The sequence below is a fragment of the Hypomesus transpacificus genome, chromosome 4 (assembly GCF_021917145.1).
Source record: "Hypomesus transpacificus isolate Combined female chromosome 4, fHypTra1, whole genome shotgun sequence".
NCBI lineage: Eukaryota > Metazoa > Chordata > Actinopteri > Osmeriformes > Osmeridae > Hypomesus > Hypomesus transpacificus.
The window spans coordinates 6,222,943-6,241,998 of NC_061063.1; the positions used below are offsets into that span (position 1 = coordinate 6,222,943).

The 19,056-nt window shown below is 51.1% G+C and overlaps 2 protein-coding genes across 11 annotated transcripts in view; both read right to left on the reverse strand.

Annotated features, from left to right (window-relative positions):
• Positions 1-19,056, reverse strand: part of macf1a (microtubule actin crosslinking factor 1a) — a 141,200-nt gene that overhangs the window by 63,461 nt on the left and 58,683 nt on the right. For 7 of the 10 annotated variants that reach the window (XM_047018610.1, XM_047018609.1, XM_047018612.1 and 4 more), the window contains 25 exons: positions 11,270-11,436; positions 11,069-11,181; positions 10,844-10,950; positions 10,459-10,578; positions 10,181-10,276; positions 9,764-9,891; positions 9,386-9,479; positions 8,717-8,871; positions 8,221-8,524; positions 7,986-8,114; positions 7,805-7,882; positions 7,125-7,286; positions 6,871-6,975; positions 6,530-6,625; positions 6,191-6,316; positions 4,644-4,796; positions 3,702-3,713; positions 2,280-2,434; positions 2,077-2,203; positions 1,644-1,827; positions 1,304-1,470; positions 1,003-1,181; positions 705-843; positions 415-608; positions 144-303 (listed from right to left, as the gene is read on the reverse strand). In XM_047018610.1, coding sequence (XP_046874566.1) covers positions 144-303; positions 415-608; positions 705-843; positions 1,003-1,181; positions 1,304-1,470; positions 1,644-1,827; positions 2,077-2,203; positions 2,280-2,434; positions 3,702-3,713; positions 4,644-4,796; positions 6,191-6,316; positions 6,530-6,625; positions 6,871-6,975; positions 7,125-7,286; positions 7,805-7,882; positions 7,986-8,114; positions 8,221-8,524; positions 8,717-8,871; positions 9,386-9,479; positions 9,764-9,891; positions 10,181-10,276; positions 10,459-10,578; positions 10,844-10,950; positions 11,069-11,181; positions 11,270-11,436 — 3,450 coding nt within the window. The remainder of the gene's footprint in view (positions 1-143; positions 304-414; positions 609-704; positions 844-1,002; positions 1,182-1,303; positions 1,471-1,643; positions 1,828-2,076; positions 2,204-2,279; positions 2,435-3,701; positions 3,714-4,643; positions 4,797-6,190; positions 6,317-6,529; positions 6,626-6,870; positions 6,976-7,124; positions 7,287-7,804; positions 7,883-7,985; positions 8,115-8,220; positions 8,525-8,716; positions 8,872-9,385; positions 9,480-9,763; positions 9,892-10,180; positions 10,277-10,458; positions 10,579-10,843; positions 10,951-11,068; positions 11,182-11,269; positions 11,437-19,056) is intronic. The other 3 variants (XM_047018617.1, XM_047018618.1, XM_047018611.1) reach the window with 1 other exon arrangement.
• On the reverse strand, positions 13,604-18,682 carry LOC124466772. The gene has a single exon (XM_047018619.1). The coding sequence runs from the start codon at positions 15,847-15,849 to the stop codon at positions 14,284-14,286; it is 1,566 nt and encodes a 521-aa protein (XP_046874575.1). The 5' UTR covers positions 15,850-18,682; the 3' UTR covers positions 13,604-14,283.

Below are 19,056 nucleotides of genomic sequence, written 5' to 3' on the forward strand. Positions count from 1 at the left end.
ATTTTCAACACTACTGATCTGTCTGTCAACCAGATCACAAACATGATGCATGCATCCGTCTCTACTTATCCTTGATGAATCAATCATTCATTCTATGAGTCCTTCCTGTATTATTCTATACATTGTTCCTTTCTCCTTCTCACCGTCTGCTGGGCCAGCTGTTCAGACAGGACTTTGCTGTCGGCCTGTCCAGCCTGTGTGTTGCCCTGCCTCTCAGTGGTCTCCTCGATCCAGTGGATCAGAGCAGAGTGGCCCTCCCTGTACTGCTGCAGGACAGAGCCCAAGGTCTCCAGCTCCCCGCGCCTGCAACACACACACACACAAACGAGGTTTAAGTGTATTTATCGTTGGCAAAATTATTTGGAGCCATGCCCAGCTCTCAATACACTCTACATCTCCACGGTTACCACTCACCGTGTTTCCATCTGCCTCTCGATGACGTTCCACCTGTCGGTGAGCTGATTGGCTTTCTCCTGGTAGCGTTCCAGCTCAGGGTTGCGGTCTGGGTGGAGCCTGTTGAGCTGAGAGCCCGCCTCCCGTGCCTTTTGCACCTCTGATTGGAGGGAGAGAAACACGCCCTCCTGCTCCTCCAGCTCAGTCTGCCACTTCTGCAGGACGAGAGAAAGAAGAGAACAGAGTTCAAAACACCCAAGAACAGTCAAAGTGTGTGTGTTGGTGTATTTGTGTGTGTGGGGGGGTCTTACCTCCAGCTGCTCCCTGAGGGCCAGAATGGCTTGTGTGTCTGCGGGGACGACGTCCTCCTCGCTCAGCCGGCTCTCGTACCTCTTCACCTGGCTCTCAGCTGTGTGCAGGCTGCTCAGCAGAACCTCCACCATCTTCAACCTGACAGAGAAGAGAGGAACGAAGGGGGAGGATTCAGTGAAGAGTGAGTGTGAATGAGGGAGTTGGAATTTGAGAGGAGAGGTGGTTTGGTGCGATAGTGTGCATAGATGTGTGTGTTTGTGTGTGTGTGTGTATGTGTGTGTTGTCAGGTCCACTGACTTGGTCAAGAAGACGGATGAGAGCTTGTGCAGCCGCTCTATCTTCTCCACGGCGAGGTTGAGTTCCGAGCGGAGCACAGGCACGCTGGAGGAGGTGGGCTTGTCCTGGAAGAAGCTAAGGCAGCGACGAGACACGTCCCCTAGACTGGAGCGCAGGTCGTCCAGCTCCACCAGCAGAGCCTGGAGGAGGGAGAGAGGTCAGCCCAGGTCAGGACGTTAGGTACTGACTATGTGAAGGAGAATATCTCACAGCGTTGATTTGAATGTTGACCAGGAGGTGGTGCTAATGGTGCACTACTGACCTCTTGCTCGGTGATTTGGACAGGGTTGTCAGCACTGTCGCCTAACAGGTTGCTAGGGGGCGGAGTCTGGATGCCTGTCATCAGCCTTTTCTCTGCGTCCTCCAGACGAAGCTTGATGTTCTGAAGTTCAGAGAGGTAGGAGCGAGAGACAGATTCATCCTTCTCCACTGGAGGAATTGAGGGAGGGAGGGGAAGAAGGGGAGAAAAGAGTGAGATAAAGAGAAATACATTTCCATCCTACACTAAAAAGTTATTACATTACCAGCTCAGTGTATATCTCGGAGCACACTGCATGGCAACTACACTGGAACTATGACATGTTTTTCCATGGTAACCCTACCCGTCTCCATGTTGACCAGTAGCTCCTGGCAGTGTTGTCGGGCAGCGTCGGCCTCTTTCTCCAGCTCCCGCCTCTCAGAGGGCGTGAACAAGGCGCTCTCACGGCTGTCGGACAGGAAGTCGACCAGGTGGGCGTCCAGGCGGTCCAGGGCCTGATCCCTCTCTGAGGGGGGCTGGGAGAGCACCTGGAGGGAGGGTCAGAGGACGAGGGAGAGAGAGATGTCAGTGACCTCGCAGTCCTTTTTGTTAGTTGAGTTTGAAAAATGATTCAGAGAGACAAACTAAGCCAAATGTCCCACATAACCAGGAGCAATGTCACACCTCTAACCGATTTGCGGTCTTACAGAGTCAATTTGGGGTGCGAAGAGAGCCTGTGAGAGTGTGAATTGGAAACAGGAAGGTATGTAGTGATGCAGAGCTGCAGGAAGTCTAACCGTGTCCAGGCTCCAGGAGGAGACTGTCCTGACGTCTTTCTGCAGGTAGTGCCAAGACACCACACTCTTCATGTTGACGTGGAGCTGGTGCCACAGTGCCATCACATTCTGGTACAGCTGCTCCATCCTGGGAACACGGAGAGCACACGTTAAACACACCACCTATGGGTTGCATACAGTGTGTGTGTGTGTGTGTACGGTACCTGCTGGCGGTGTCTATGGCCTCTTGGTTGGGTGGAGGAACAGTGAAGCAGACAGAGGGGACCATGGCCTCGTTACCAGTGGGGCTGATCACCTTCCATTTGGTCCTCTGAGAGTTGTCTTCCAGCACACACTCCTCCCCTCTACTGATGGTGATCTGCGGGAGGGGAGGAATGTAGATGGAGGGAAGGGAGGGAAGGAAGGGATGGGGGAGGGAAGGAAGGAAGGAAGGAAGGAAGGAAGGAAGGAAGGAAGGAAGGAAGGAAGGAAGGAAAGAAGGAAGGAAGGAAGGAAGGAAGGAAGGAAGGAAGGAAGGAAGGAAGGAAGGAAGGAAGGAAGGAAGGAAGGAAGGAAGGAAGGAAGGAAGGAAGGAAGGAAGGAAGGAAGGAAGGAAGGAAGGAAAGAAAGAAAGAAAGAAAGAAGGAAAGAAAGAAAGAAAGAAAGAAAGAAGGAAGGGGTAGAAATGAAGTGAAGTGAAATGGGCGAATTGATCGGAAGAGTATGGATGGAAAAGGGATGGACAGATGGACAGACAGAAGTGTGTGGATATAGGCAAAGGACGGGGAAGAGTAAGGAGAGGTAGAGGAGCAGGGGTAGAGACAGGGAGGAGGTTAAGGGTAGGTCAGGGAGGGAAACAAATGAAAACAAATGTTTACAGCAAGAAACTGAAAATGCAACACAAAATGCAAATGTTCATGGGTTTCTTGTGGGTTAGCAAAAGCCCAATGACGAGATGAGATACTAGGACCTACTGCACCACAGGAACTGTATCACATGTAAACGCAGCAGCCATTTTAGGAACCAAGGTCTATGTACACAACCCTGATTGTGAAAATGGCTGCCTTTCCCAGTAGTCAGGACTGCATTTGTTGATGACTGTACAACAACATCTGCATTCATGTGGGTTCTCAATGTGGCATAATTCAATAAAATTCTAAGATTCAAATAAAAAGATATTGGCTTGGCAAAGCAATGGGCAGTAAAGGTCATCAATTAATTACAGCAGCTCTCACCCACCCAGCCCGTTACATACCGTGCATTAACATTGCAGAGTTAATCTACTTCTTATCCGAGACTACTGTAAAATAGCCTTGCTGAATGAAGAGCTACGGAGATCTACAACTAAGATTTCCATGTTCAATCGCATGGTTACAGCTTTAATCAACTGATGTGATACATTTGTGATAAACAAATGGCTCACAATGTTTATCAATGAGATTGAAGCCAAAAATAACTGATCCTGTGGCTCTCTGATCCGATTTCCTAGACAAAAATTAAATGAAGGCTAGTCTGCAACTCCCTTTCAGTGAAAAATCTCAATTTCTATAGGGCCAGGCTAATCTGGGCCAGGCTAATCTGGTCAGTAGTGTGCATGTTGCGGTCCGAGCATTGAGGTGAGAGGAGGGTAACAGCGGCGGCTCTACCTGAACGTTAGCCTTGCCAGCACAGCAACACACCAGAGGAGGGAGGGATGAGGAAGAGGGGATGGGAGTGAGGGAGGGTGGGTGGAAAGAGGGAAAGAAACAGAGGGATGGATAGAGAGAGAAGAGAAGACACAGGAGAGGAAGGAGAGAAGAAAGATTACTTTCGGTGTACTGTCAGGTGGAGGACTACGTTTGGGGGAAGTTTTGTAACTTGTGTGGAAAAGGAAAAGAGGTGAAGAAGATCTGTTCATTAACACTGCTCCCCCTGACAACGATACATTACGCACGCTCCGCTGGCCGGACCAACCAGAGAAGTGGACTGAAATAGCAGTGTCCTAGCCCCCTCTCTGTCCCCCCTACAGCAGTGGTGGTGCAGACCCCTGCCTGACAGCACACAGGTGGAGGGCATGATGCATTATTCAGAAGCTTTTAGAATCTCTCGTGGCACTGCAGGATTCTCAGCTCTCTCCGTCAAACGTCGACAAGAGAGCCTTCTCGTGTCTGTGCGAGTATGATGTCAGAGGTGCGTGTGTGTGCATTTCTGTGAAGTCAATTGGAGTTCTCCTTTTCTCATCAATCATTACTTCATTTTCGAGTGCTAGTGTGTCTATTTTAGGGGCTTTTTAACTAATGTTCCTTCAATATTATAACTCTAATGGCATATTGTAACAGCCAAAAACTTGTCACAGTTAGCCTGTCAGGGCCTAAAGAAACCAAAAACCTTTCACCAAAAAGTCAGATTAAATAATATGATTGTCAAACTACGTAAATCGTCAAGATCATAAAAACCAATGACTGCCTGATAACAAAGTATAGCCGATGGGATCAGTAGAGTACAGGTTGTGGGCGGGGCTAAGATAGGAAGTGCAAGGAGTGAGGTGGAACAGTCTGTAATGAAGTGAGGGTGACTAGGTGTGGGGCAACCTGGCAGGCTGTTCATACCTCTATCTGGCGATAGTCACAGATGGCTCGGATAGGCGTGGTCGCTCCCAGGGTGCTCTCTGCCGCGCGGGGGCGGAGCTGGACCACCGTCTTGGCCCGGCCCACCAGACTGGCCACAGAGCTGCGGTATTCAATCAACTGCTCTTTCTCCTCCTGTAGGGAATACCATTGGTTCAGTCAGGCTGTCAATTAAGTTATCAACCAGTCAGGGAAGAGTTACATTTAGAAAGAATGGGTCAGTTATTATCATACTTTTCTCATTTTATTTAATGTGATTGTGCTGATTCAATATACTTTGGGGACCAAGTCCTGATTAGATTACTGGGCATGATTAAAAGGGTATGTGTCTCTATCAATATGCCTGGACTTTTAAATGAAAATATTGGCATGAACTCTACACTACCCCAATCTATTGTGTAAGGATATCTCTAATGACTTAAAGTTCAATTATCCTGGCTTAACTGGCATTAAGTTAGCATACAACCCCATCAGGGACAGAATTTCTATATTCCTTGACTCAGTGTTGGAATTAGCTTCCATGCCAACCTCAAAATAATCACTTTGACATTAGTAGCTCAATGATCATCATGACATGTAAAAAGTACCTTTCATTACTGCTCACTGGCAGCCAGAGCTTGATTAAGGATTCTTCAGGGCTTATCTTACAAGAGGGTGCTAACGCAGCTAAGATAGCTAAGAGGGTCAGACTGAGGGGACTGAGCACTAATAGCATTACACCCTAGAGCTGAATTTCACAGGCAGCATTAGCACTGAACTAGCATTAGAATGGGTTAGTGCTACCTGTGGTGAACCATGAGTCAAAAGACCAATAAGAAAGAGAAGATGGTGCAGGGAAAAAAAAAGAAAAGGTTTAATAAGACTAACTACTAAGACTGAACTCTGTCTGAGGAGAAAGAAACATTTCATAAAAGTCCTATGAAAAATACTGATCCTTATCAAGATACATGGAAGGAAATTAGGTCATTTAATGTATTGAAGTGGTAGGGGGTGTCTTTAGGATTGTGTAATCCCTCACGGAATTCAGCTAGAAGGCCATGCTGGCTGTTTTAATGGACTGATTCAGAGGCATCTGTCGTCATGCTGTTTAATCCCCCCCACCCTTGTGAGAGCTGGAACACACCGCTCTTGAAACTTGTGAGCAGAATCACTGAGCTGTGCCCATCCTTACTGTGCCATCTGCTGTGTGTCAGGTGGGCATGAAGGTGGCAGTGCCAACGGGAAACACGGGGAGGGATACAACAGGAAAAAGAGTTGTGTGGCTGAACTCGCTAATAGAGAGAAAGACACGCTAGCGGTATACTAATGGTCAACTATAAGAACTATGCAGGTGAAATTAGCATTTAGTATTAGAGAAAGGCTGGCTACAGATATTGTTGGATTATTGTGGCAGGCCAGATACTGTTTCCTGCACAGAGTTTTGAGTCATGGTTTCCCAAGTATCGCAGGTGGTCAATCTGTTCAGGTGTGTTCTAGAACGTTGAACAGGATAGGGTTGGACCAAACATGAGAGGTTGTATTCTGGGTACCATGGAGTCCTGGAGCAGGTCCTCCAGCTTGCTCAGTCGGCTGTTCTTGTCGCAGGTGTACTGTCTCTTGATGGTGTCCTGAAGCTGTCGCAGGTAGCTCTCACACTCCCGAGTATCACTCACAAACTGACAGGAGGTGAAACAAACAGGTCGATAGAGAAGTCAGAAAGAGGACACAAAACTGAGAAGTATTACCCAACCGTTGATTTTTTTTTACTATATTTCAGGGATGCCTGAATGTCACGTGCAGTAATGACTCAAATCACTGCTGCTGGACTTGTCAGTCCCACGTTCAGAGTCCCACAGGAGTGTCTTTACTGTGTGGGTTGTGTCTCCTACCTGGAAGTAGGCTGTGTTGTCTTTGAGATGCTGATCCACACATACACACAGCTGGCGCACCCACTGCCACTGGGTCTGGAGGGCTGCACTGTACGCCTGGGGAGGGGGGGGGGGCAGAGTGTGAGCGTGTGAGTTGTGTGTGTGTGTGTCCATACTCAATCAGTGATTGTGTCTGATGTACAATATTTGAAAGTGTTTGACATTTGGAGAACAGAGAGAGAACTGTTTGTGCTGGTAAGCATCAAAGGTAAAAGATTCAAAAAAAGTTCTCAAAAGGTCACTTCATTCCAACTAACAAGAATACGAAAGCCACGGTTCTTCCTGCTGCTAGGCAACCTCACCTCCACTGTCTGTTTGGCCGGGTGGTTCTCGTGGCACAGACGGTCCCCTGTCTCCTGCAGGGACTGCATCACTTCCTGCTTCTCCTCCAGCTCTGACCTCATTTCCTTTGAACAGTTGATAAAGGTGTTAAAAGAGTTCATGTAGTTATCTCCACATGTTGAGTTGTTTGAAATAGTGCGTGTGTCTGCCTAGATTTGATACAAGTTAATGTGTAACGTGAGTGTCGACTACACTTCCATCCACGTCCACTCACAGCGTAGAGCTCTTTTTTGGCGTTGACGTTAGTGTTGTTGTCGCTCCAGTCGTAGGCTAGCTCCTCCTCTTCCCTCTCGTTGAGCCAGATCAGCTCCTCTGTGCAGTGCGCCACAAACGCATGCAGGCTCTCCAGGCAACGCAGTCGCCATGACGAGTGCTCCTACGACGACAGGGAGCGATGATGAGCTAAGTGTTTTTTCTTTTATCTCTGGGGTACAGTTCTCCATAAGACTCATGCACACATCATACCCTTGTTAATGCACACATTATATACACAAATACACACACAAAAGTAAAGCATCATATCTATGCAACAGAACACTTAATATGCTAACTCCATAAGCCATACCCCCAACCATGCATGCACACACATGCTTGTGATTATTCCTGTGGGTGTTATGGAGAATCTATTGAGTTGGGATCAGAGGGGTGTGTATGGGGCAGTGGCAGGTGTATACCCCATCGCTAGCTCAGTCACACGCTAATGAGATTAGCTCTGAATGGGGGAAAGCTGGGGATACCAAACACACACACTCTCCCTCTCTCTCCAGGAGCACACACACACACACACACTCTCCCTCTCTCTCCAGGAGCACACACACACACACTCTCCCTCTCTCTCCAGGAGCACACACACACACACTCTCCCTCTCTCTCCAGGAGCACACACACACTCACCAGTAGTTTGCAGTATTGGTGCTCCAACTTGGCCAGAGTCTCTGAGTAACTACTCCTAAAGTTAGGAGATATATTTGTCTGGGGGAGAAAAAAACCTAATTAAAACCATAGCTCATTCTACTGAAATGACAATGGGGTTGTGTGTGTATGTGTGTGTGTGTGTGTGTATGTGTGTGTGTACCTCGTAGTTGCGGGCCTCCTTCAGGCTGTGCAGCAGCTCTTCCACAGCAGTGTGGATGGAGTGGTGTGTCTGCAGGTTGTGCTCTACGGAGGGAAGGTCTGCCCCCCACTCAGCACGCTCCAGCAGGTCCTGGAACACCCAGCAGGTCAGCTGTCTGTCAATCCACCATTCATTTCTACCCATCTACCTACCCCCCCCCCCCCCCCCCCCCCCCCACTCCATCCCTCCGTCTCACCTGCGTCTCCTCCACCCATCCCAGCAGTTCGTAGATGAACCTCAAGCTGCCCTCGTCTTCCGATGACGACATGGCCACCAGCTGGGACCTGGACGTGGGTTTCCTGAGGAGGGAAGCCCCAAGGGCCCCCAGTGCCCCGACGGCCCCCAGCAGGGTCTGGGTCCCCGTGGGCAGGGAGATGCCCCCCTCGACCCCCTGCGGGGCCGCGCCCTCCAGCCCGGTCAGCTGGGAGAAGTGGCCTCTCCTGTAGACGCTGGCGCACTGGAGCCTGAGAGAGACCAGCTCCTCCTGCAGACACGACGCCCTGAAGAGGAGAGAGACCGCTTAATTGTGGAGATACACGGTAGGTCACATTAGGTCCGGAGGAGACACCGGAAAGAAAAACACTTAGTCTATGTCAGAGATGGGAAACTGAGAAAAACAAAGAGGAATATATTTCATATTTGGATGTTTTGGAGCCCCATCACACACAGACGTCTCCGCCGGGCTCTCTCACCTGAAGGCCAGCTGTTCCACCTGGTAGAACCTCTCGTCCCGCAGGATGCTGATGTCCTGGTTGAGCTGACGCAGGAGAAGCTCACAGTCTTGCAGGTGGACGCCCAGCTCCCGCTCACAACACACGCCCTCCCCCGCCTCCACCCGCGACATGTCCTGGGGGGTGGACGGGGACAGATGAATGGATGTAGAGAGAGAGACAGAGAGAGAGACAGAGAGAGAGACAGAGAGAGAGAGAGAGAGAGAGAGAGAGAGAGAGAGAGAGAGAGAGAGAGAGAGAGAGAGAGAGGGAGAAAGGGAGAGAGAGACAGAGAGACAGAGAGACAGAGAGAGAGAGAGAGAGAGAGAGAGAGAGAGAGAGAGAGAGAGAGAGAGAGAGAGAGAGAGAGAGAGAGAGAGAGAGAGAGACAGAGAGAGAGAGAGAGAGAGAGAGAGGGAGAAAGGGTGAGAGAGAATGAGAGAGAGAGAGGGAGAGAGAGAGGGAGAGAGAGAGGGAGAGAGAGAAAGAAAGAACAATTATATGAGTCAGTGACAATTGAATGAGTTTACGCTTGATAGAATAAATTGAATCTGTTGACAGAGTACTCAAGAAAGTAAAAATCATTCTATGGTGCGAAAGGGAGAGGCAGGTACAGTATGTGTACAGTACAGCAGAGATCGTTCCACTCACAGCTTGTAGGGTGTTCCTTCCCAGGGTGAGTTTCTCTTCACAGTCCAGAGCCATGTTCTGGATCTTATTAGCCATCTGCAGCAACAGCTCCAGCCTAGAGAGAGCAAACACCATCACATCAAACATCTTAACAATGAACTCACATGATCAGCAGCCGGATTTACATTAGATTTAAGCTCATGACTGGCAGCCTAACACAATGTTCTTTAACTCTATTTTAAGAAGAAAAGATAGTATTATGTGGGCCACGAGGAAACTAATAAAAACTTATTTAGGCGAATTTGTGTGTGTGTGTGAGAGGGTGTGCGTGCGGGCATGTGTATTTTTGAGTGCTTGCATGCAGACAAAGGTGTGTGTGTGTGTGTGTGCCTGTCGGACCTGTCCACTGCGGGCCGGAGGGCCTTCTCTCTCTCCAGCATCTCCAGGATCAGCTTGCCCCACTCCTCCTCCAGATCATTGGGGTGCAAACCCTGAGGCAGTTTGATGCGCCCAAACTCCATCCACACCTGGAGAAACACACACACACACACAGTGAGACACAGTACTCTCGCAAAGTCCTACGGATCTCGTGGATATTTTGAGGACTGAATTATGTCATTGTGTGTCAACTCAGACAAACATCTATTGATGAATGAAAGGACGTGATGTTTTGAATGCCCTAGGACACACCAACATGCACACAAGCACACATCCCACAGCTCCCTTTAGCCCCATGATGAACAGTATGCCTCTCGAGGTGGTCCTCCCTTCCCCTCTTCCCCTTCACCCCTCGCTGCCTCCAGTCCTGCCTCTTACCTCCAGGAGTCTGTAGAGGTGTTCTATGTGGCTCTTCTCCCTCTCCTTGGCAGGAATCTCCGTCTCTTTGAAATGGACGTACTCATTGTAAAGTGCCTGAGAGAAAGCATTCGTCAGTTAGGTCGATAACACTGTAGACACCAGGACATACCGTTTTAGAATCTCCCGACACAACCAGAATATCTAAGCTCATCCATTCTTCCCCATTTCTCCCTTCCTCTCCTTCCCCCATAAACTACCACTTCCTTCCTCTCCTCCCTCTATCCTCGGTTCCTCACCTTGAGCTCCACAGGGTTCTGAGGGAAGTTCTTGTTAGCCATGAGGGCCATGTGCTGCCGGCTCCATTGGAGCAGAGAGGAGAACCTGGCCTGGTACTCTGACCACCTCTGGTCCACCTCCTGGAGATGGGGAACGAGGGAGGACCGGTGAGATGATGATGGAGGGATGGGAAAAGGGAAGGAGAGAGAAAGGGAAATGATTCTCACCACTGTCATTACAATACTGCTGATACTGTAAAGACAACTAGTTAATACTGTCTAAATGAGTCAGAAACTGTATGGTTCACTGGTAGAAACTCGCAGTCTGGTGGAAGACTGGAGACTGGGGAGAGCAGTCTGTCAGTATCTCCAAATGTAGAAATTGGCTGTGAGACGGCTAACGCACGTGTGCAGCGATGCCTTCTCCTCCCTCGGGGATCTTGGGGAAGGCGTCGTAGATGGACGACACGTAGGTGATGACCGACTTCTCATCTGGAGACGGCACATCCACGTCTGATGGAGGGAGAGGAGGATCATACACGACACGTCGGTTTAGAGACAGCCATTAACAGAAACTAAAGAATCCAACAAACAATGGAGGGACAAAGTGATAGCTGGGGACCATGGTTACCTTCAGCGTCCAATAGTCTGGTGACCCCCAGTGACTCGGCAATCTCAAAGGCCTGCTCCAGGTTGTCACGGTTACTCTGTCGTGACACCACCTCCATATCTATCAGGTCTGGCCTGGAGGGGAAACAGGTGGATGGTCAAGGAGTGTGTGCGTGTAGTCATACGTCTATCTGCATGTGTGTGTTTGTGTGTGTGTGTGTACCTGTATCTGTGCAGTAGGGCGTTGAACATGCGTCCATTGCTCCAGGAAGAGGAGAAGTTGGTGCAGCGCAGGCCAGGGTAGCCCTCGGTGGCCTGCTGGCTCCATATCAACAGCTTCTCCTTGGCTGTCAGGTCACCAGACTCCCCGCTCACGTAGATCTCCGAGATCTGGAGGGAGGGAGAAGAAAGGGAGCTTAGACAGGGCTGGGTAAACACACACACACACACACACATTCATAAGGCCCCTACAGTCTTCCTGACAAGAGAATGGAGAAGAGAAAAGATGGGGAGTTGAAGGAGCTGGGTAGACACACACACACCAAGGTCCTTGTATACAGAAGAGAAGACAAAAAAACTAACACACAAACCAACAAATGCAGTGCTTATTCATGGCCCCATTCCTAACGATTGACACACACACACACACAATATAACACACATACTAACACACACAACACCATGAGTTGGCAGAACAGAATGCCACTGGGTTTCATTCAATCTGATTGAACTTGTCATTTTTTTCCACATCCTCCAGCTCTTGTTGCCAGATGACCAATCCCCTTTCACTCTGTGCCACTGCTTGTTCTTTCATCCCCTCTTTCTTCCTCTCTCTTGTCTCACACTTCAAGACTGCCCATCTCATTAGCTAGTTCTCCTCTCACTAGTCTAACTCACTCTCTCCCTCCGTCTCTCTCTCCCCACTCTCCTTCCGTCTCCCACCTCCCCACTCCCTTTCTCTCTCTCTCCCCCTCTACTCCTGTCCACACACTGTGCACATTAATATCGCTCTTGTCCTTTTCTCTCGGTCATCAGGCTTCCCTCAAACACTGCCTCGGTTTGATCAAACCAGCTCTACTCCACACTGCTTTCCATCCCTCTTTTTCATTCTGGGGCACTACGTAACCCCCCGCTTGGGCCCTCCTCCCTCCTTTCCCTCCACCCTCTTTCTCAATCTGTCCAGCCAGACAAGAGGGAGGAGTGATGTGTATGCAGTGGCTTCCCGTGCCTGGTTCCTGTCATCAGTATTCCTCTGTCATCCCTCCCCATCTCCTCCTCCTCCGCCCTCACTTCTGTCTCTCTGGTGTTAATATAGAACAGTGTGAGAGTCCAGAGAGTGCCAAGAGACTGCAGCAACAGCCAGACGAGAGAGTGGGGGAGAGAGAGTGTGAGAGTGAGAGAGAAAAAGAGAGAGAGGAGTGGTGGAAGAGGAGTAGGGGCAAGGGTAGAAGCTAAAACAGACTTCCATAAACGAATTAGATTAACGTACTGCGTACACAACGTACTGCATACTTTCACACCACATGCCAATCGAACTCACATCTCTCTAACACAAACACACACACATACACACACACACCCTTCCCTGGCGTGAGTGTCTTACAGTAAAGATGATCAAAACAGGGTCCCTATCCGCCCAGCTCTGGCCCGAGCCCTCTCATACACACACACACACACACCCACTGGTACCCAACAACACACATGCAAACAACCACTCACCAACATAAACAAACTTTTAAATGAGCCTCTTTGATGCTCTCTCATACGTACACACATGCCTCATTCAGACAGGTAACGCACATCAGAGCCATCAGGACTGGACAGCCCTGAGCAGGAACAGTGCGTTCACCAGACTAGGGCAGAGACACATCTGTGATCCAGCAAGACAGAGTAGAGGGCCCTGAGGGGCCCAAACTGGCCCCGGTGATTGGGAGGGGTGGACTGAGAGGGATTAAAGAAGGACAGTGTTGGAGATGGAGAGAGCTCAAAGCAGTAAACATTGGGGCAAAAAAAGAACAAACGCAAATGGGGGATGGGGGAGTGGGGGGTCATATCGGTGCAGATTGAGAGATGAGGAGACTTCCCTTAGGGAAGAGATGCAGAGGAAAGGCTGATGAATGTGCATCTTAAATCCCTGTTTATTCAGATGAGGGTATCACACACACAAAGGCGATACATGCTGTCGCTGACAGTCTGTGCTGACAAACACACACACACACACGCACACATCCTCTGAATGAAAGCTAGAGCGGGATGAATCCAGGACCATCGATCGCTACCTGACGCAAGCACTCGTAAACGAGAGCCACTAAGGAGAGTGGGCTCTATGCCTACGAGTGTGTGTCTGTGTGTGTGTGTGTGTTTGTGTCTGTGTGTGTGTGTCTGTGTGTGTGTGTGTGTCTATGTCTGTGTCTGATTGTATGTCAGTGGGTTTCCTTTTCTCCATGACTCAGCAGTTCAAACAGTCCAAACAGACAGACAGCACCACAACATGTCAGACCTCAGCACTACAGCACTACAGAGCTCCCTACTGATACTGACAGGAATGTTCTAATAGCTCTAGAATGTAAATACCCAAAGACAAGCTCAGATCCCTCTCTGTGTGACTGGCACGCACCGACACACTCTCTCTCAGTAAGTGTGTCTCCTGCACAGCCAGGATTTATGGCGCATGTGTCTAATGATAGGTTTGGGCTTAAACTACTACAGTCTAAAAGGTCCTAGTGATGAACAGCAGACTGCTGTAGAGCGGTAACGAGCCCATTCAGTCCCTCCGTTTTCTCCCAGCTTTCTGCCCGCTTTCCCTACAAATAACCTCCACCTATTTCGACCGCTACTGTTACGGAAATCACTGGAGAGCCGGCAGGCAGGCAGCCCCATACTGGGCATAGAGTACTCTACACAAACACTCACACCGTTTACATAGACGGTGCAAAGAGAGACTAGGGGAGAGATTGGATGGCCTGCGGGATATAACGCGTAATGGGGAAGAAGGTGGGAGGGAGGGGGAAAGAGCGAGATGGTCTGGGCTCTGTTGATTAGGCTCCTGGGACCATGTCAGGAAGGATGGAAAGAAGTAAAGAGCCTTCTGCAGGGCTGATAAAGTCAAACAGGACACACACACACACACAGAAATGGTGGAATTATTGCCAACGACCAAAGGCGCAATATACACACCCGAGACAAAGACACACATTCATAAAGGGTTCCAAACATATAAACACACCCACACACCAGCTAACACACACAGACATCCATGCACCTAAAGACTAGAAACACACCAGTTGAAACATTCATAAAAGCCTCCCACACACACGCACACGCACACACACACACACACACACACACACAGACACACTCGGCAGCAGCTCGTACATTAGTACCCTTCCAAATCAGAGAAAGAAGGGGAGGAAGTGGGATCTGACGGAAAACGGTGGCAGAAAGAGAAAGAAGGTGGGAGAAGGAGAGAGAGGAGCAGGTTTTTATAGAAAGAAGGAATAGGAGATGAACAGAGGTCAGAGCCAGAGAGAGATGGAGCGACCCCCAGACCCTGACCTGAGGCAGCGGTTTGACCCAAGGAGACAGAGGGCTATCCCCCATTGAGTCCAATCTCTCTAAAGAGCTGCTGGTTATCCCAGCCCAGTCTCTCTGAGTGGCGCCCCCTGCCTCGGGGGAAGTGAGTGGCAAGTCGCTGGCATAGCCCGACTCCTGGATGGAGGGGCCCTCTGGTGTTTGAACTGGCCCTGGTGTGTCCACACTGAACTCCTTCACTGTTCCAGTTTCCTTTTTCAGAGTGAGTTTGGTGGTTATGCTGAGTCCAGCAGCAGCCATTTTGGCTGTGCTAGTATCTTCCATTTTGGCTCCCCTGGAGTCAGCCATTTTGGCTCTGCGTTGGTCCTCCTCAATGAGCTGGACTTTGAGGATGTTCCCCGTCACGGGGGAAGGGGTGGGTGGTTCCGCACGCACTTCGATCTCACTGTCACTCCCCCCCCTCCAAACGGGGGAGCCATAGTCACTGGGGTAGACTGTCCGCACCACACACAGCTTGCCCCCCGCCTCGCGGATATGGACCACCCCTTTGTGCTCTCTTTTCGTGGCCGTGTCTGTGGCCAAATGTCCTCCTCCTCCTCCATCCTCCGGTTCCTCGCTTTGTTTCTCCTCCTTCTTGGGCCGGAGGATCCAGGGTCTCTCCAGAACTCCCTGGACCTTCTCCCGGACGCGGCACACTCTCCCCCCTCCTGGAGTGGTGCTTCCCAGGGGCAGTTCATCTGGGGCTGGGCTGTGTGTCTGGCCGGGAGCCCCCCCCTGGCTGCTGGAGGTGGACATGGTGGTTCCGAGAGGGCTGCTGGTGCCGCCCCCTCCCTGCTCCTCAGGCTGGTAGAAGCGCCCCCTCCACGTAGGGCTGGGCTCAGGGGAAAGTTCCAAGATCCGGCTGCCCCCCAACCCCCCCATGCTGGCACTGACAGAGTCAGTAAGCAGAGCGCTGGGGGGGTTGGCTGTGGAGAGAGGCACTGAGGAGTGGCTGGTGAGTTTGTTTACCGAGTCACTAGTACTGTCATAGGCCGAGAGCCCCGTGTCAGTGACAGTAGCCCTCTCTTCATTCTCCTCCTCCTCCTCCTCTTCCTCCTCTCCTAGCCTGCAGCTTCCCTCTCGCTCCTCCTGCTCTTCCTCCGTCGCTCCCTTCGAGCGCCTCTTTCCTTTGCGTTTCCGCCGGAAGCGGAGGCGTCTTTTTGGGGAGAGGGGAGCAGCGGCGCCAGAGCCGGCCTCCCGGGGAGGTCTCACACACCCCAGAGAGCTCCCCATGTCAAGGACGACGACACGGGGACAACACGGGAGGGAAAGAGAGGACCTGGGAGCGAGGGACTGGCAGTTCACCACAAGAGTGGGATCCGGAAGATACAGAGACCCTATATGACACCTGACTGCTGTCCAGTCAAGTTAGTGTTGGCGTGTGCCGCTGTCCTATTAGGCTTAGCGCCGGTCAATATCTCCAGCAGGCTGACGGCGGTGGGTGAAGACAGGCAGTGGGACACAGAGAGGTCAGTGAGACAAGTCCGCTCTGAGGGTGAAGACAGGCAGTGGGACACAGAGAGGTCAGTGAGACAGGTCCGCTCTGAGGGTGAAGACAGGCAGTGGGACACAGAGAGGTCAGTAAGACAGGTCCGCTCTGAGGGTGAAAGGACCACTGCGGCCGCCGGCTTGCGTGTCACAGCTCTGTCTGCAGGCTATCCTCCTCCAGCTCTCCTTCTTTCTCTCTGTCTCCCCCCCCTCTGTCTCTGTCTCTCTCTCTCTCTCGCTGCAGCAGTTCGTTCCCCCCCTCGCTTCACAGCTCAGGCACTGCTGTGGACCGCCCCGCTCGCTCGCCCTCTGCAGCCCCCTCCCCTCCTCCACCTGTGCACCGCCTCTTCAGTCGCTCCCTTGTTCCGCTGAGGAGAGGGACAGGCGGGTCCCAGAGGTGCTCCAGTCACGTCAAGGACAAGCGTTCTGTCAGCACAGCAGGGAAGAAAAATAGAACCAGGTCTGGATGTGTACAGGTCTGGTGGGATGTGTGTGTGTGTGTGGTGGGGGGGGGGGGTTGATGTCCCTCTTGGCCTTGACAGGTGGAGTAATAGCAGTACAGCAGAAAGACAGGAAGTTGACCAGAGGGAGAGACTGAGTGGGAACGTGCCCGTCCTTTTCAGCCCATTCAGTAGTGGTCACGCTCACTCACTGTGCGTCGCCCCTGGAGCCCCAGCAAGGACCAAAACAATGCTGATGATGCTGATTAGGGTTGATGATGATGTTGGGAGTCACTGGTCGTCTCATCCCCCTGGTTCTCAGGCTGTGAAGCTCCATGGAGTGAGTCACACGTACAGGAGGAAAGCTGCCGTGCGCACGCGCTCAGTCACAAGCCACGATGTTTTGGATGCCGTGTACCCTGTTGCTCTGTGCGCTGCTGTAATCCAAGTGTTGCCCACACGGCCCTCGTACTTCCCTTCAGCGATCCAGGTTCATAGAGTATGGATAGTACTTGCTCTGTGTGAATCTTATGGCAGAGGGAGCAGGTTTAGCTGCAGCCCTGGTGGGAGCAGCAGCAGTGGTTGTGGTCGCGGTCGCGTCGAAGCCTCTGTAGTAGCGCGGGTGTCTCATTCTGCCAAGGCAGCATGCTAGGACCCAGATTGTCAGTGGGCGGGAGGATAACGCGCAGTCAGCCAATCCACCATCAGCTTGTTCCAAACTCAATCAAGGCACATGTCATTGCCGCCCCCAACTGTACACCTTACAATCTCTCTCTCAGGAACATGATTCTTCCTGCCTGTTGAGTCGAAGTGTGCTGTGACGTTCAGAGCAGGTTCTCACGTGGGTTCTGGCTCATCTCCTCCGAGGAGTCGCTGGGGCTTCAGATATGAGGAACCCCTCCTGGGTCAACGTGAAAACGACCGTCAACCGATGTTGGAATAACGTAAGATTGACGTTGGATCAACTTTCAAGCCACCTTGAGTCAGAGCAGCACATAAGAGGAAACTGTGGTCGCGTGAATACATCGTAGCATCAGAGATAACAGGAGGCTTGATGCCTCGCATACAGACACATACAGGTTGCTACATGTAGCATAGCATGAATGCTAGCATCGAACTGTCAGTAATGATCCTGTTATTTCAGAGTTGGATGAACCCCCCTCTCACCAACCCAGACAGCCCAATTTCACGTGCCTCTCCCCTGGATACCGGCTTTGATCGTTTCCGTCCAATCACCAAATCCAGAGTCCTCGTAGCAATCTGCAGTCTTTCAGACTGGTGTTTGCCTCCTCTCTGCAGCGTAGCGCCACGTCGCTAGCTAGGACAGTATCCACAGTTGGCAAGGGCACGGCATATTCCACAGGCAGAGTGTGTTGTGTCACAGACGGACAGACAGACAAGAAGCCCTCTTTTCTCTCTTTTTTTCCTCCCGCCTGGTCTGGTCTGCGGAATCTAATTAGCCAGGAGGCTGGGCTGGTCTGGGCAAGGCTGGGTCTCTCTCCGTCCCGTGCTGTCTTCACTGGAACCAGCCTACATTCACGCACACCACGGGAAAAGGCTGAGGCTGGGGCTGGGGGTAGGTTCTGTTGTACCACACTCCATGGTTAAAAAACGAGATTGTCGGAAGAGGAGAAGGAGGAGAAGGAGAAGAGTAGAGGATGGCTCCGGTTGAAGGGAAAGCACAGTTCCATCAGGCAGGCTTGGCTAAATTGATCCAATTGATACGGTACTCCCCAGACATGTGTGTGAGCGTACGAGTGTGTGTGTGTGTGTGTCAGAAAGACACTGTGTGGCTGCAGGGAAGGGCGATCATTTGATCAGCTGAGTGTGAGCCTTCCTACAATATGTGTGTGCGTGTGTGTGTCTGTGTGTGCGTGTGTGTTGTATGCATGTGTGTCTCGAGGCCTGTAATTCCAGGGGAAGCCGGGGGCCCCGGCAGCTGCAGGCAGCCTGTGTTCCTCCCTCCCTCGCTGGCTTCTCTCCTCTGTTCCAGCCCCTGTTCGCTCGTAGACACCGGCAGGCAGAGAGAACGGCTTTATCTCCAGACTGCTGCAGCTTCACATACTGCCGCCGCTCTCCCTCTCACTTTCTCTCTCTCTCGCTCGCTCGCTCCCTCCCTCCGCTTCTCTCCTCCTCCTATCCGCTTCCTCCTCACTGCCCCCGTCCCTCCCTCCCTCTCTCTCTTTCTATCGCTCTTCCTGTCTCTCTCTCTTTCTCTCTCTCTCTCTCTCTCTCTCTCTCTCTCTCTCTCTCTCTCTCTCTCTCTCTCTCTCTCTCTTGCTAGGGAGCTCAGAGCTTTATGATGCCATACAGACTTTCTCTCTCATACATACACGCACACACACACACACACACAAACACACGTACACACTCACTTGACCCAAAAGCTTCCCTGGTTGGCAATCAGCTACTGAAAAGAAAGTCTATATCAGATTGTAGCATCAGTGCAATGCAGTGAGCAGCACCTTTATATCATTCTCCATCTCCTTCAATTTCTACCCCCATCCATCCC